This window comes from Rhinichthys klamathensis, unplaced genomic scaffold (genome assembly GCF_029890125.1).
Source record: "Rhinichthys klamathensis goyatoka isolate OS25496 unplaced genomic scaffold, OSU_Roscu_1.1 h1tg000029l_1, whole genome shotgun sequence".
In the NCBI taxonomy this organism is placed as follows: Eukaryota; Metazoa; Chordata; class Actinopteri; order Cypriniformes; family Leuciscidae; genus Rhinichthys; species Rhinichthys klamathensis.
The window spans coordinates 2,270,933-2,288,793 of NW_026606579.1; the positions used below are offsets into that span (position 1 = coordinate 2,270,933).

The 17,861-nt window shown below is 38.6% G+C and overlaps 1 protein-coding gene across 1 annotated transcript; it reads left to right on the top strand.

The window, feature by feature from the left end:
* Nucleotides 1-2,190: 2,190 nt before the first annotated feature.
* On the top strand, nt 2,191-11,119 carry tmem168a (transmembrane protein 168a). The gene is made up of 6 exons (XM_056245264.1): nt 2,191-2,278; nt 3,001-4,160; nt 6,057-6,199; nt 8,948-9,213; nt 9,970-10,517; nt 10,666-11,119. The coding sequence occupies exons 2-5, from the start codon at nt 3,072-3,074 to the stop codon at nt 10,515-10,517; spliced, it is 2,046 nt and encodes a 681-aa protein (XP_056101239.1). The 5' UTR covers nt 2,191-2,278; nt 3,001-3,071; the 3' UTR covers nt 10,666-11,119.
* The last annotated feature ends 6,742 nt before the right edge of the window (nt 11,120-17,861 follow it).

Below are 17,861 nucleotides of genomic sequence, written 5' to 3' on the forward strand. Positions count from 1 at the left end.
TTTATGTATTTTTTTTAAAATAAATAATAGAAAGTACAAAAATTGTGTTGGTACAATGAAACCAAAACAAACAGTTTTCAACTTTACACTAGCAAAATGATCTGGTGAAGCTGGTTAAGCAAGTCAAGAACCCTCTTTGGGGCACCAAACAGGCCAGCTCAGATGTTTAGGCACTACACCAAATGCCTGAAAAAAAAAAAAACTCTTTTTTCTCTCAGTGTGGCAGTATTTGACTGACATGTCTGCATGGCCGAGCAAGAAACAAAATTAATTAGTGCAATTGTCCTGTCTGGAAAAAAATTTACTCAACATTCACATCAAGTCCAAGCCTGACTGAAAATGCTTGCTGCTCTTATTGCATGTCATGGTGTTGAACGGAAGAATGGTATTTATATTTTATATGCCACTTTTTAATGCGATGCTACATGCAGGTTGCCAGGTGGCACGGAGGTATACAGGTGTGCATAATTCATAGGTTTTTCTCTCTCTTATTTTCCTATGCGGAGGAGGAAGAGGTGGATGGAGTCATGTAGCCCACAGAAAGTCCAGAAAGCAGCACATTCATGGACTCCTGCATTAATTCAACATCTTTAAGATGTTTAACATCTTTTAGACCATTAGCTACAAAGATTAATATGTGCCTGCTTATTTGTGTGTTTGAGTGACTGAGGAATCATTCAAACACGTTGAACGGTTCAGATCTCTCAATTATACGTTCAAATGTCAGTGCTAATTAAAAAAAGCCCACATTCCCTTTGTCGCACTTATCTTGTTCCTTCAGAATTACATGGCCTATTTTATGAAGAATGACCTCAATATTTCATTCAAAAAAAGGTGAATGTGGACTAATTGAATGTATTTATAAAAGGGTATGACCCCTTAATGCACTCTGAGACCGTGCACGTTTTTTTTTCTCTCTGTTTCATCCTTTCTTCATCCATCTTGTCGCACACATTTATACATGTCTCAGACTACAATCCCACATGTGCAGGCAGTCATGGAAACAAGTTCATCTCTATTGCTGCCAATGGTTTAATGAGCAACGGATGCAGCTGTAGATTTAGACACATCCACCAAACTGTTTATTAAAATATTATGATATTGTTTAACTACACAGGGTTAGAATAATAAGAAACAGCAAACATGTATTCAAATAAATGGTGAATATTTTTTTAAATCAACATTACAAAAACTATTTCTAATTTCAAGCTGTTTAAGGAATAACAGCCTATGATTTTTTGTATTAAATTTGATTTAATAATACAATAGCATTAAAAAAAACTGTTTGCAAAAGTGTATTTTTAACTCGTCATTAATTATAGGGATTTAAGTTTAATGAACTAAGTAACCTACATGGTAAAAGTATGGTACCTTTACTTTTACCATGTAGGTTACCTAGTACATTAATTCAAACAGGGTGAATATGTGAGTGCTTTGAATGACTTCAAGAATCTGTTCATTTTTAAGAATCATTACATAAAACGAACAAATATTTTATTGATATCACAGATTTTCAGAACAAGAGTCACAAGAGTCGTTTGCTCGTGAATAGTGAATAGTTGTTTAATACGGTGGCCGAGAGAGCTCAACACGCTGCAACAGAAGAACACACATACAAATAGAAAAAAACGCATGCAAATAGAAAAAAAAACGTGTGCAAATAGAAAAAAAGGTGTGCAAATAGAAAAAAACACATGCAAATAAAAAAAACAAAGCGCGTTTCTGCATTTGGAGCACACATATGTTGTGAAACTGATGCAAGATGTTTTTTTCTATTTGCACGCGTTTTTTTCTATTTGCATGTGTTTGCTTCAGTTGCAGCGTGTTGAGCTGTCTCGGCCACCGTAGGGGTTTTACCTTTTTTTTCTTCTCTCGGGTAGTCTGTATTTCTTCACAACTCAGCCAACAGATACAAACACAACGTTATGTAATTATAATTTATATTTATAAAATTATATTTGCTTAGTAAATAGACTGTAGGTTTGTATAGCTTTATTTTTGCACATTGAAAAATGAAAATATGCAACACATCATAGCACAGGATATTTTTTTCTTTATTATAAACAGAAAGCCTTTTAAATGTTTCGTCATAACTGTATATCTCCGATAAAAAAAAATAAAAAAAACGACTACATCAACAGTATGTGACAGAACCTGAAAGAAAAGAATTTCTTGGCAGATTTTACACTTTGCCTTTGACCCTTCTGAGCCGCCGTAGTTTGGAGTCCGGAAGCACCATGGCTATCGGGAAACTAAAAACTCTTTGCTATAAAGAAATGTAAGAATAATTCTGCTTATATGTTTTACTTTCGAACAACGATTAACTGAATTACAAAAGCCAGTCGTAAATACTTATCTTTTTAAAATGTAATCGCTGTATTTTAATGCTTTCAAAGTATTTAACGTTACAGTGTTAAAGTTAAGAGTGTCTGGTCTGGTCTAGGCTGATTATGTGGCATTTTCACGTCTGACATCTATTAATCTTGAACCTTGGCACTCGTAATATATTAAACAGGATCTGTCATCTTATGTCTGTTATGTATACGTACATCGTTATCAGGAAATCGAATGACCATCGTGTGTGCAAAACATCTCATCTCTACTGTACATCTCTTTTTGTGTAGCCTATGTATACAAGTATTAAGATGAAACGGGGCTAGTTGTCACACCTTTTTACTCCATTCACAGTGAATATTTCTCTGGTTTAGGATTTATAGAATGTTCTGTTTACATACAGTATACCGTATAATAACTATATTCTGTATGAAATTGGACTTGAGATATATATATATATACACCATACCATTGTTTGATTAGATTCAAAATGAGAAGTATCTTATTTTTTCTTAATTTATCAGGGATGCCTTTTTAAGATGATAATGTAATTTTGAGATGACATGCATGGTCGAAACGTGTCGATTATATGGATGTGTTTTTGATTACATTAGAATTGCATCACTGACTTTAGTAACTCTTTTTTCCCCCTATTATTGATTTCAGTGGAATGCCTCAACATTATCTTTCCTAGTGTTGAAGGAGTGAGGCCTAATCCTCTGCGATCATACTCGAAAATGTCAGGCCAAGAGGAATCGGACAAGGGTGTGGACATGTGGTCCTCTCTCCGCTGCCTGGGGTATCTCTCCAGCTTCAACCTGCTGGTCGCTGTGTGCTTGGGAATGTACGTACGATGGGAGCAGACCTCAGAATCCATGATTCTGGTCATTTTCATCCTGGGTTTGTTCGTTTCAGCTATAGCTTGTATCCTCTACTACTACTTTTCAATGGAGTCGGCCAGTTTATGTCTCTTCCACCTGTGGTTCGGCTTCTTGCAGGGTCTCCTGTGCTTCTTGAACTTCCCCTCTCTGGAGAAAGACATAAAGGAACAGGTCACAAACTACCTGTTGCTCTCTAGCGTATCTGTTCGGTCGCTCTGGGCCCTAACAGAACGTCTGTGCGGTAGTGCTAAGTATAAACCAGTCGTTCTGACCTCACCTGAGCTCCTAGAGCTCCTGGGATTTGGTGTAGCAAGCATCAGCTTGGTTTTCCACAAATCACTAGCCATGATTGCTCTGACTTTTGCTTTAATGGCCCTTATTGTGGACCTTCGCATGAAGTCGCCCTTGGCTCTCCCTAATCTTGCCTCCTTTGCTGTAATCACCGCCATTACCTTCTTTCAGTCCTTGGAGATCCAAACAAACCCATTCGTGCTCAGCTGCTTCCTGGGACGGCTTATATGCGAGCCCCTTCTAGACGTCTACTTCAGCAGCTTGTCGGCGACAGAACGCTGCAAGCAGTTTCTCTCGGCTGGCCGCCTGTGGAGGATATTTTCTCTGTTTCCGCTGGCATTCGTTGAGCTGGCGTTCTTTGTGCTCTGTGCCCTGAAGCTGGGTAACATGAAAGCCTGGTACCTGGTCATCCCTGGCTTCTGCGTCTTTGGCCTCTTGTGGATCCTGTGCCACATGGTGTTCCTTGTAACACTATGGTGCTTCCACACCAAGCTGAGCGAGTGTCAGAAGTTGTGGGCGACCCAGCGCTCACAAACGCTCAATTTGGACAGGATCATGGCCTCCAGGGGCATGCGTCATTTCTGCCTCATCTCCGAACGGCTGGTGCTCTTCTGCCTGATGTCCACTGTCATACTAGGGGCTGTTTCATGGCAGGTAAAGCATGTTGATTAATAGAATCAATCTCATCTATCTAGATATCAAGAATTCTGTTTATACTTGACATTAACATCCAACTCCAATGAATCATTCTGCATTTTGATACTATTACTATTCTTTCATCCCAAAATGAAAAATTATGGCATCGTTTACTCAGCCTCACTTTGTTCCAAACCTGTGGAACACAAAAGAAGATATTTAGAAAAATAGTCTCATATGTAATGTTAAATGGGGACAACTCGATAAACCAGCTATCAGTCCTTGGGCACAAGTGCCTAATCTAAACTTTATAGTAATCCACTTGAGGTTTAATGTTAAGATATGAATTCTGCAATGAGTCATTAGAAGCACTTTATTATCCAGCATGTGAAGCAAATGCAGTGTTTCATTTCTTTAATGAATGTGATTTTTACCAACAAAAGCATTATGCTGGTGAGTCAGATCATCAGATGACATTCAGGCCATTGTACACTTAAAGGATAATTCTGGTATTTAGCACTTTTAGTCTATTTTCTAGTTTGTTTTGGATAAACTAGAGTGGTGGACACCGCCTCTGACCGCTTGAGAATGGCTGTCTATGGGCATGCACAAACATGTCCTTAAAACAACCCTTAACGTTCGTTTTCAAAACTGTGCAACTCACTGAGTGGTTGGTGGTGTTCGTTGATGATTAAAAACAAATATATCAGCGCAACGTATGATTTCATTCCGTGTTATTTGCTATAGTGGAACTATTTTTTCAGATACCTCACAACCGCGTATAAACTTCCGCTCGATATTTGAGTCTGAAGCGTTAGCACACTCCCGGCCACTTGATGGCGAAAACCACTTTGCCGCAGTTGCTCAGCTCACACGCCATAGATATATACACTAGATGTCGCCTTGGCTACGGCAGTTCATTAGAACAAATGCGTCAATAGAGCCGCCATCTTGGAACAGGGGAGCCCCTCCACTTTAATGCATCAGCGTCAATCTAGACAAAGGTCTAACGGAAATAAAATCACCATAAATCATCATGAATGCAATTTTCTCGTTTTTTTTGGTTTGTTCCTACGGTCAGACATGTACTATTTATCATTGATTCCAGATTTTTTTTTTTTTTTTTAACATTCTTCCTAGTTCAGATTTCATTCATGTGAACATCATACACATCACAAAAGCCCGCCACCATCAATTAATTAGAAGTAAAGGCAGAGATAGCAGCGTTACCTAGCTACTTCCTATGACAAGACCCCTGTTCCAAGATGGCGGCAGTTTTGACGCATGCTTAGAACCCCAAGGTGACGTCTAGTGTATGTCTATGCTCACACGCTAGCCTTCTGAGAGACGGAGAACCGAGCGAAAAGACTACAAACAAATGTAAACAGACCCCTTTCGGTATCCGGTAGCGCAGTAATATCAACGAGCACTGAGTCCTCCAACAGAAATCATGCGATTTTACAAAATGCCAAATAAAAACACTACAGAAACTGTATTTCGCTACGCTACTTGTTTTGGAACATCAACTACAACACCACTAACCACTCGGTGAGTTGCACAGTTTTGAAAACGAACGTTAAGGGTTGTTTTAAGGACATGTTTGAGCATGCCCATAGACATCCACTCTGAAGCGGTCAGAGGCGGTTCTAGAAGAGTCAAAAAGTCGAGACAGAACCCATCGTCAAAATTTCATCCAAAACAAACTAGAAAATAGACTCAAAGTGCTAAATACCGGAATTATCCTTTAATTCAAAGGAACAGGTCTGAGAACAACGGCTGTGTCTGGAACTGAATACTAGCATATACTCACTGAAGACTTAGACTGAAGTTAGACTGTGTTTGTTTGCATGTACAACTGTCCTTCCCTTTGAATTCACTTCATAACTGTTGATCACTGAGGGTTCATCTCCGCAGGTCACTTCTGGACTCTTCATGAGTGTGTTTTTAGTGGTACTGCCACTGGAGTCTCTGGCTCATGGACTCTTCCATGAACTGGGCAGCTGCTTGGGAGGCACCTGCGTTGGGTATGCGGTGGTAATTCCCACTTACTACAGCAGGTAAAATCATTCAATGGATATATGGCATACAAAGGCATATTCTAACTTGCATGTTGTTCACCTGTGCATTGACCGAGATCCATAACCTTCCAGAAAGCAGCTTATTGATGGTTTATATAACTGACATTAATACCTGAAGAACTGGTTTTCTGAGGAATCATATTTTTTATTTGCATTTATTCATTTAACAGAATCTTTTATGCAAAGTGACATACAAGTGAGAAATATGTGCAGTATATCACACAGGAACAATATTAGCGGCAATTCAGAGAAATGAAATCAATTCAGAGAAGTGCTATTATTTATGCCTGTGAATTTATTACATACATTAATTAATTACGTATTGTTTCTTCTTTTTGTTTCAATCCATATTATAAGCTGATTATATGTACCCATAGATATAGATGCCTCATTAGTGGCCCTTTCAATGGGCCGCTATACATAATGGCCGTCCGCCATATTGGAGCGGTCCGTGAACATTCAAAAGCAAGTTGAAACCGTAATTAGACGCATCTATGAATATCTATATATGAAATAGACTTCAGCAGATGCTTTTGCTAAACAAAATACAAGAAGATGAAGGCGTTAGCTGACACGACATTAAAAAGTTACCATAGTAAAAGTAAAAACATTAAAAGTACCATAGTAAAAACATGTAATATTGAGTTAAAGATACAAGATTGCAAGATGGCAGGCGGGCGACGTGTCTGGAGGGATGGAATGTGGCATCTACCTATACATATCTATGTCTGTAACCACCTAATGTGGCATCTACCTATACATATCTATGTCTGTAACCACCTAATGTGGCATCTACCTATACATATCTATGTCTGTACCCACCTAATGTGGCATCTACCTATACATATCTATGTCTGTACCCACCTAATGTGGCATCTACCTATACATATCTATGTCTGTACCCACCTAATGTGGCACTACCTATACATATCTATGTCTGTACCCACCTATTTTTTATCCTGATATTTGTCAATGTTTCTTGCACGAAAACAGTTTTACGTGAACTCTTTTCATCCTTTCTATGACCCTCAAAATTATACAGTTTTTGCTACGGTACATTTATGACTTTTATAGTATATGTAAATTACCTAAATTATGATTGGCTAACCTTTGTTTACCAGCACAGTTCACATTGCTGTTTTGATATTTGAATCAGGCCGGTCGCACTGAGTTTTTGGTCATGATGTCACAACAATGATGATAAAGTCATTACAAAAATAGCTTTGGGTGTGTAGATAAATCAGAAAGATGATTAATATTCATAATTACAACATCAAGGGAAATAGTCTGCTGCCCTACTCTTTATCACCTTGAACATGCATCTTTGCTAAGTGTCCAGAAAATAGAGAGATGTGTAGAAACCACCCTGGATTGGATCACTATAAACACATGCTGGCATTAAATAAAGGCATAGCCTTTAATAAACTTGTTCTGTTGCTGGTTCCGCTGGGAGAAGCCTGTGCCATGCATACTGAGAGAGGGTAAGGGTGGCGTCCAGGGCAGGCCGTCAGTCAGGTCGCTGATTATCATGTCGATTAGGATGCAGCTCCACAGCCTCTTCACGCTCAGTATTCCAGCACTCTTGGTGAAAAGGCTATGCGTGGAGCAGGCACATGAGGGGAATGTAGCTAGGTGTAATCTTCCATCTGATGGGTACAGATCATGTTTTTACAATGACGAGGGAGAGAGAAATTCTCAGGATGCCGTGGTTCTGTTTCTTCTCACATTTATAGGGAATGAGCTCTGGCCATCATCCAAATATTCAGATAGTTCACCCAGAAAGCATTTTAATAGTTTATAAAAACCGCGAACAATTAATCAGTCCTTTTTAATGAAAATCTCGCTTATCTGTTCTAATAAAAGCCTTGTAGCTAATAAACTTTGTGTGGAATTCAAGTGGAAAGATATTTCAGCAAAATGTTTGCCTTTAGTCATGTTATTATTTTTGGTGCTTAAATTGGTGTTGTGTTTAGGAATGAGGGGCACTGAGCCAGGGATGGGTTGAGCATAAAAAAACAAGATCTAAAGTAGTAAAGAGAAGAAAACGCAAACATGAAAGCTAAAAGATTGAGAGAGACAGAGAAGGATAGAGTCCTGACAAGCAAGCTCAGAGAAGCGGTCATTTCCACTTGAATAGCTCAGCACCTGCCTAGGTAGTTTTCATGGGTCACTGTGCCTTAGACTTGCCATTTCAGTCTTCAGCAAGGATGTCTACCTATGGGAAATACTGGGAAACACTGCCACCACAAATGCTTGGTCTTGGTTTTATAATCACAATCTTTGTGAAGCAAGGCTACAGGGGGTTATAATCATTTTAATTGTTAATTGTCGACTTGTTATTAGCGAGTGCTGTTCTGGGTGATATGTACAGCAGGAAGTCTTGTCGTGAAGTCTTGTCGTGCTCTTTTAGAAAGGCAGAAGGAGTTAGTTTGACCCTGCAATGTGATGTTGAATTACTTGCTCGCATTTTCCAGCAGATTAATGTCATCCTTACTAAGGCCTTTCTCCTTTTCTTTGAACCCTCTTCTCCATCTTACACTGCTTTGCACTGCTTATTTTCAAGGCCTTTTTGCATTTTCTCTCCATTGTGCTTATGTCTCTTCGTTTTTTGTACCTGGGTTAGTGTACACTCAGAAGGTCAAGTCGACCCAGTTAGCAATTCAGAACTCTCTTCCCCGTTTCATCCATCGCTTTATCCTCTCTCTTTTTTTCTTGACTTCTTTGCAGTGCGGATGGCCAGCCATTGCTGTTGCCTCCAGGGCAAGTCCAGGAATTGCACTCCACAGCTACTCTGAATGCTGTGCAGCGACTCTTCTCCCACCACCTCATCCAGACCTTCGGATGTGATTACACCACCAGTCTAAGCCTGGACACCCTGCAGGGCAAACTGCGCTCCTTTCTGGAGCTCTGCACCGCCGAAGGCCCGCGGCACGACACTTACATCCTATACTACAGCGGCCACACGCTTCCCAGCGGAGACTGGACTTTGGCAGGTAAGAGCTGGATAGCAATTGATAGGGCGGAATTGATCTAAATGAACTGAGAGTTGAGGTTATGAATTGTAGCATGTCGAAGTATTGATGAAGAATTCATTTCTTTATATCATGCACCAATCGGGAGTTATTTCAGTAAAATCAGTATAGCTGTTTCAGGTCTTTGTAAAAGAGATCAAGAAACGAATGCTTTTATTTTAACTAGAATTTAGCAATTTATCGCTCTGAAAGCTCTCTGAACTGTAAATGTATATCTTGGCTCCACCGCTCCACCATGCTTTATCTATCTTCCTGCCTGTGTGTGCGTCCTGTAACTCGGTGAGGTATTAATCCTCACGAGCGATATGGGATGTCACAGCCTCTGTCATAATGTTTGATCAGGCAGCCAGGAATCCTCATTCGGTTTCTGAACGAGGTAGTTGCCGAGTGTTATTCACAGTCTTCCCCGCCGCAGCATTGCAAACTCTCTTTTTATACCTTTACCGTGTTGCTTGCACCGTCTCTCTCCGTTTCCCCTGCGGCAACAGCCTGTCACGTCTGTGTCAACACTTTATGTATTTGTGAATGAAAATTTCTTCAGTGAATGCAAACTGGTGTCATTTTACTTTATTGGATATTTGTGTTGTTTGAACTTGTCTTGAGTTGGCAGACCTTTAAATAGCAAAAGGTTTGGTCCAGCTTATTCTGCACAGGACAAGACTTTAAGATGCACTTGAGACCTTCTTGCGACTGATTGACATGCTTTCTTGCCTGCAGGTGGCGATTACTTGCGTCTGCAGCAGATCCTTGATATGTGGAGAGAAAGGAACAGTGGCCTCTCCTCCCGCCTCATCCTGGTCCTGGACACTGAGAATTCAGCGCCGTGGGTGAAGGCGGTGCAGAAGGTGGAAGGGATGTATGTTGCGGTACAGGGAGCCAAGATGAGCCCTGTCCAGGATGCCGAAGCCCAAGAAGCCCCCCGTCTGGGAGACTTCACCTCTGAGTGGGTGAAATATAACTGCGATCCTGACAGTGGCGTGCAGTGGTCAGAGAGGGGTCGGGTCATCTCGGCAATATATGGCGTGTCCAAACCCTGGAGTGACTACGCCCTCCACCTGCCCACCGGGAGCGATGTGGCCAAGCACTGGAAAACACACTTCCCCAAGACCACGTACCCACTTGTGGCTGTAGCCAACTGGTGCTGCGGACTCAACCTCCTGTGGCTGTGTAGTGTGTGTTTGCGCTGCGTCAGGAGACTGAAACTCTCTTGGTTCCCTCCCAGCATACTGGACACGGGGCAGGGGATCAAACTAGTCCGATCATAGGTGACCAATTGCTTTAGTTCTACATGATGTATATACATCACCATATATATTTTCTATGCAATTTTTGGGATATCATTTATTGAGTGCTCAGTTGCCTTTTACTTTGGTTTTGCCTTTTACTACCCCTTGCTGGTAGGTCGAACTTTAGGAACAGGATTGAGCACCATTGTCAAATGATGACTTCTTCTGTTTATCTGTTCCCTATATACACAATATAGCCACTGTCTCATATCATATGAATCTGTGCTCTTTCACAATATCGAGACTGTCAGTGTCAAGTGCCTTGTGTTAATTTATTAGGTTTTAAGTGGATTTTCTCTGGATGTTGGTGAAATACGTGTATTGCAATGAATTCAGTCTCAGGCAAAGTTAAACATGAAATATCAATTTGTGTTTTTAGAAGGTTGTTACTTATTTTGTTTTTTGCCAAGAAGTAAAGCAGGTCTGGTTGAGTTGTTCCTCAAGACCTCTTCAACAGCCAATGTTTAATCATGCCATAATGTATTTTGTATTTTCAGTGGGGTTTTTGTTTTCAAGAGTTGACCTTTATTCATTCTTTATCAACAGACCAGCATCCTTTAATAAAGACTTGTTTAAAATAAGCAGCTTGGTAAGTAGGCGTTCCAGCATGTGCGATATACCTCTGTTTAGTGATGATTAGCTAGCATAAATTGCTCTGTTAATACGACCAGCACTTGGTGTGTCTTAATCGGCATCCTAGTCAGTTCACTGTCCAGTGCAGAACATGAAATCCACGGGGAGGAGTCGGATCCAGATCCAACTCCTCCTGCCTTACATATACCTAAACCTACCCATCTCCGCCCCCTGATCCCTAAACACACCTCTAATCCCTAAACCCACCCCTAATCCTACCCATCTCCGCCCCCTGATCCCTAAACACACCCCTAATCCCTAAACCCACCCCTAATCCTACCCATCTCCACCCCTTGGATCTTGATCCGACTCCTCCCCGTGGATCTCATGTACTGCATTGAGGTGCTACTGGGGAGGTTGGCAATTTCTAGGACTGTCCCATTTGTACAGTGCTATGAAACATCCATCCTAAAATGTATATATAACATTCATTTTATAATAACATTTACAATGCATTATACATAAAGGCTTTAAGTAAAGTGTTACTGAATAGTCTCTCAAGCCAAAATAAATTGGAGGTTAGTGGCATATAGCACTGCACTTTTTGTCAGTAAACGAAACATAGAACAATGTTAGTTCTTATGTATTACAGTTGATGAAATACCAGTGATGTTTTACCAGTGATGTTTACTGGACCTTGCCCCTTTCCAGTACAAATTCATGCTTGCACCATCCTGTTTGAGGACATAGGGAACAAGGGTGATTAATGAGATATGCAGCATGTGGCTGTGTTTTATAGCTAGTATATTATAGTATTTCAGTTATGTGAAAACAGGGCATGTGATTCTGTCAGTTTGTCCATTCTTGTCCTTTAGAGAGCATGACCTGCGTTTCACTGCAGCTGAACACATCTCCCAGGTAACATTTTAGAGTCACTTTCATGCATTTTATTAGTTCAGCACAGCAGGCGGATGAACTATGGCTACCTTGAGGCTGTTCTTTCAAAGTGAGGGGAAAAACATTTCCTGCTTGTCTCTTAAAGGTATGGGGAACTTTCATGTCATTGTTATTACAAACCCTTTAGAATTCAGTTCCTGCTACTTGTTGACATAAAGATTGTTGTTAGCTGAGGCAAAGTGTAGCATCTTTGCTAAGGTCAGTGATTCATGTAAATACGGCAGAAATGTTTTATGCAATGATTAGATTAAGGCTATAGCTTCATCCTCTAAACTGAATTAGCAGTGCTCTGCTTCATCTACTGAGGGTTACTGAGTCAGAAACACAAGCACACTCATCGGGACCTCGTATGTCTTTTCAAATCCAGATACATCAGCTGTGGGTAAGATGTATGTAAATTTATTTATTAGGATAAACCCCTTGAGATGCATCATCTCGTTTTCAAGGGGGTCCTAAAATACATCACAGCCATCACAAGAGAACAATAATACAATAAACAAAAGTACAATTATACATATTTGACAAACAAATACATACAGAACCACAGACACAAATCCACACAAAGAACAAAAAAAACCCCAATAATATTAACCGAAATATACAGAACTTTACAACCACTAGATCAATTTGGTAGAAATACATTTAGAGTTGAATGTATATAGTATATATACACTGTAAAAAAAAATCTGTAGAAATTACAGTATTACTTGCAGCTGCTTGCCAGTAACTTACTGTAGTTTTAAATTGATGTTATTTACTGGCAACAGTTTGTTCAAAGTTAAATGAACATTAAACATTAACAAGTCTTTATCTTTACAGAATAAAACTAAAATAACAGCCTCATGCAAAGCATTCTGGGAACCAAAATCTGAAGGAAAATAACAGAAAAAGGTTGATGAAGATTTCTGGTTCCCAGAATGCTTTGCATTAGATTGTTATTTTATAATTTTATTCTGTAAAGACAAAGACTTGTTAATGTTTAATGTTCATTTAACTTTGAACAAACTGTTGCCAGTAAATATACATCAATTTAAATCTACAGTAAGTTACTGGCAAACAGCTGCATAACTACAGCAATTTTTTTACAGTGTAGGTATAGGTAATTGGATCACAATTAATTTAAATATGAAAGAAAAAATAAATAAATAAAAATAAAAATTCACATTGTGTCAGCATCATATATTACAAGAGCAGTCAATCACAAAGTAAGAAGACAAAGTATACTTAAACATCCCAAATGAAGTGATGGATCTAATATCGGAAGGTAAGTTATTCCAATCTAAAGTGGCTTTAAACATAAAAGCTCTTTTGCCAACTGTCTTCTTGGCTCGGGGGACAGAGAAATAAACCTGAACAGAGGGCCTCAAAGGATAATTTGAGGTAATAAGAACAAAATACTGTTATAAATAAGAAGGGTAATTGAAATGGATACATTTAAATATTAGTTGAAACCTGGATTTGTCTTCTTATATTTAAAGATGGCCAATTAAGGGCAGAATACATTGTGCAATGATGCGTGAGAAATGGGCATCCAAGGACAAATCTGCACAGTCTGTTATAGGCTATTTTAAGACGGGAAAGGTCTGATTTTACAGTTTTGATAGACAACATCACAATAGTCAAAAATCGGAAGTATAAGTTGAGAAGCGAGTTTCTTGCGCACACTATAAGTGAAGCAGTTACGAGATCGATATAAAACATTAATTCCATAATTGACTTTACGTAAAATATGACCAATATGAATTTTGAAAGAAAGCTCAGAATCTAGCCATACACCAAGATATTTAAATTTATCAACTTGAGGCAGAGGAGTACAGTCAGAACAAGTTATTATACAATAATTGGTTTCAGATTTGAGTTTTTGTCTGGTACCAAAAATCATCAAATATGTTTTAGTTTTGTTGAGCAATAATTTGTTATAAAAAAGCCAATCCTGTAGAATTTTGAAATCATACTGAAGACATTGAATTTGTGGAAGATCATGTTTAGATGTATATAAGACAGTGTCATCGGCATAAAGTTGAGCACAACAGTTATTAAAAATTGATGGTAAGGTATTAACGTAAATAGAAAAAAGGAGTGGTCCCAAAGTTGAGCCCTGGGGCACACCTCTTTGCTGAGTTAGCAGATTGGAAGATGTCAAGAGTCATATAATGGAACTGCATGTTCAAAATCATAACATGGAAATGCACAGTTAAGGTGTTTGAAAATTCAAATAAGCTTGGCAAACAATAACAAACTAATTAATTTGTGAAGATTCAATGCAATTTTTAAGACTACTTCTTTTGACCAAGCACGTCTATAATACCTGAGAAAGCTATCCATAAGAACATGCACAGCCTCAGGCCCTTACCAGAGACAAGTTATTGGTAAAAACATACTATAATATAAAAAAATACAACAATTTTGATTTATATTTTTGTATTTTGTAAGAATACAACTTTTGGCCAATTTTTAAATAGCTGTCAAAGGAGAATAAGTAAGAATAAAGTATGGCATTTACCAGCAGTGCGATTCCCTCTTGCATGTATGGCCTCAAAGCTCATTGATATGGACTGATTTCAATTGTGATTTCAAGTTATTTTTCTGAACAGCTGCAGCTGAATAGCTTGAATTAAAAACGTTGATGTAGCCAAATAACCCCGTGAAGGGTAATTAGCTCACCTGTCATGAGCAAAGCCAGGCAGAGAGACAGAAACTCACTCAGTGGACTGTGTCTAAAATAGACTCTCCCCACAGATACTTTGGATTGAATATAGTCATTTAATTAAATGCCAACAGGAGTTTGAGGCATCAAATGAGGGAGACATCACTCTTTTCTGAATCACCTGATAGCATGTTTTCATTGAAGTTAAAAGGCAATCATGTGCATCTTATAACCTTGATATATCTTCTGTGGTGTGGACTTTAGACATGATAAATGTGTGTTTGCATACTAGACTGCAGAAATGAACACTTAGAGGAAGAATTAGTCACTGGATTTGCCAAAGCATAGGAGGTTTGTGTCATTCAAAATATATTGTTTTCTTTGTAGCCAACAAAGATGACTTCTTGGTCAAAGTAAGCTGTAAAGTGGACCAGACATAATTTAAATAGTATAAACTATCAACCCTGCTAAGAAAGATTTGTATGCCTTTTATAAGCTTATAAAACGACTGTTTCATTTTCATGCATGTGTCCCTTTTTCACCAAGAAACTCCTCTTTCTCTTTCTCATTTTTTCTTAGCTGTTGGGCAATTGGGCAGTGGAACGGAATAGCCTAATTTAGAGGCAGCTGACAGTGACTGTGCCTGAATTTAGTGTGTGTCTACATACATACACACTGATACACACTGTTCCCTTCAGAATAGTTCATCCTCTCTGAGATGCAGGAAGGTGCCAGTCCTGAATCTACTGCTAGTGAGCTTAATGATTACTGACCTGGACACTAGAAGTGCAAGCTTTCCCAGACAAAATGACATTATTAGCAGCCTATATAATCAGAGTAAAGCAAAATTGGCCCCCCTATTAGGAAGGGCAACTATTCAGTTGATGTTATTACATAACAGCCATTTTGTTACCATTTAGAGGGAAAAGTGGCAGCATATTAAGAAAAACTACTTTGCTGTGGTCCAAAACTGCTTAAAACTTTTTAGGATAATACAAACATTCACCGGCCACTTTATTAGGTACTCATTGCTCGTTAACGCAAACATCTAATCAGCCAATCATATGACAGAGTGAATTTAGGCATGTAGACATGCACCACTCCTGTCTAAGAACAGGAAACTGAAGCTACCATTCACACGGGCTCACTAAAACACAGAAGGCTGGAAAAACGTTTCCTGGTCTGGTGAGTCTTGATTTCTGCTGCAACATTCAGGGATAGGGTCCGAATTTGGCATAAGCAACGCTAAAGCATGGATCCATCAAATATTCAGTCTGTTAGTGGTGGTTTAATGGGGTGGGGGAAATTTTCTTGGTACACTTTGAGCCCCTTAGAATAAATATAGCTTTGTTTAAATGAGTTCACTAAACTCAAATGGCCACCACAGTCAATCTTATTTCAATAAAGCAGCTTTGGGATGTGGTGGAACGAGACAAATCTGCTGCAACTGCGTGAAGCTATCATGGCAATATGGACCAAAATATCTGAGGAATGTTTCCAGCACCTTGTTCAATCTATGCCATGGAGAATTAAGGCCGTTCTGAAGGCAAAATGGGTCAAACCAGGAATATTCAAATACAACAAACATTTTGTATCACACTAGAGAGGTTTATTTTGCAAAATTGACCACCTGAGTACATTATTCCGGTTATTATACTGCTACTAAATTATGATTTTATGGTTTAAATTAATTACTTATATTACTTTAAAGCTAAGAAAAAAAGTCCATATATACTGTACTGTATAGTATATAGGCCTACTGTAAGTTCCTAGACTAGCTAACATATTTCTTTAAAAAAAAAAAAAATTCTACGGATCTGTTTATCTTGTTATACAAGCATATTGTCTTGAGAGAAATAAAATCTTTCTAAAAATGTTCATCCTAGCATGTTTACTTTAAATGCACTGTTGCTTTAGAGTAAAAAATAGTGTACCAAATGGCTACATACATTTTAATATTGTAGTACCCCTGATATAACTGCACTTAAGAACACACAAAATAAATAATAAATAAAAATAGACACACAGTGGACATGAATGCAAAGGTTTATCTGTCCACTTAGATACTTAGCATAAACCTTGAAACATTTAATTATAAATACAGTTCCGTTCTAATCACATATTTGGATTCATTCATGAAACACGGGCAGAACGAATTTCAGCAAGGTTGTATGATTTACCCAGAAATTAGTGTAAATCTAAGCTAGATGCATTATTGCAAATACAATATTTTTTTAAACCATGAACTTTATGTCTCTGGGAATCTAAATTGTCCGCACAAGACAGATGTGAGTTCGCACCCCTGTCTCTGCTTTATAAAGTGAAATCGACAGAGAGTAATTCACGTGCACTTGAGTCTTGTGTGGTCGTAAGAGGAAACATAAAAGCCTTGGTTGCTAAAAAAAAACCTCCCTCTCTTTTTTGATTAAGTTATCTCTTTGATAGTGTTAAAATCTAGTCTTTGATGAGCTTTAGTTAAATAGCCCATCTTAGAAACTCCTTTTAGATTAAGCGGCTATATGAATTTAGAAGACAAATCTTATTTCATACCATTAAATGAGTCAAAAGTAAATTCTTTATCACTGAATGAAGCTCAGCTCAAGATTCAGGTGAAAATAACATCCTTTCCGTGGTTTTAAGAGGGAAGGCCTTGGAAATAGGGTAGGTGAGTAGCCTGCACACAACAGTCACGAATCAATAATTTCATTGAAAATGTTTTGCAGCATTTCAACATGCCTATTCATTCAGTTAAATTGATAATTGGATACTGCACTTTGAAATTTGTCTTCTCCCTTTTTCACAGATACCGTATTTACAGATTGAATAGAAGAATGAAGTCGGAAAAAATGTAAGTGATGGTTGTCTGTGGAAATCTAACCGATGTATGATTGTTACGCTCTACCACAATTTGAGGTGTTATTCAAACCATGCGAGATGAGTTTTCGTGCTAAAGTTTAATAACAAATCAGAAACTGACTGAGTACAGAATAGGCCTACCATCTGATGCAAGCTATTCTTCTTTCACATTCATTAATGTACTGTCTTGTCCAGGACAGCCTCAAGCTATGGACGTGATTTAATATTGCGAGTGAACTATGCAAAATTCTCATCAAATGCCCCTTCAAGGTGTGTGTTCAACTGTAACA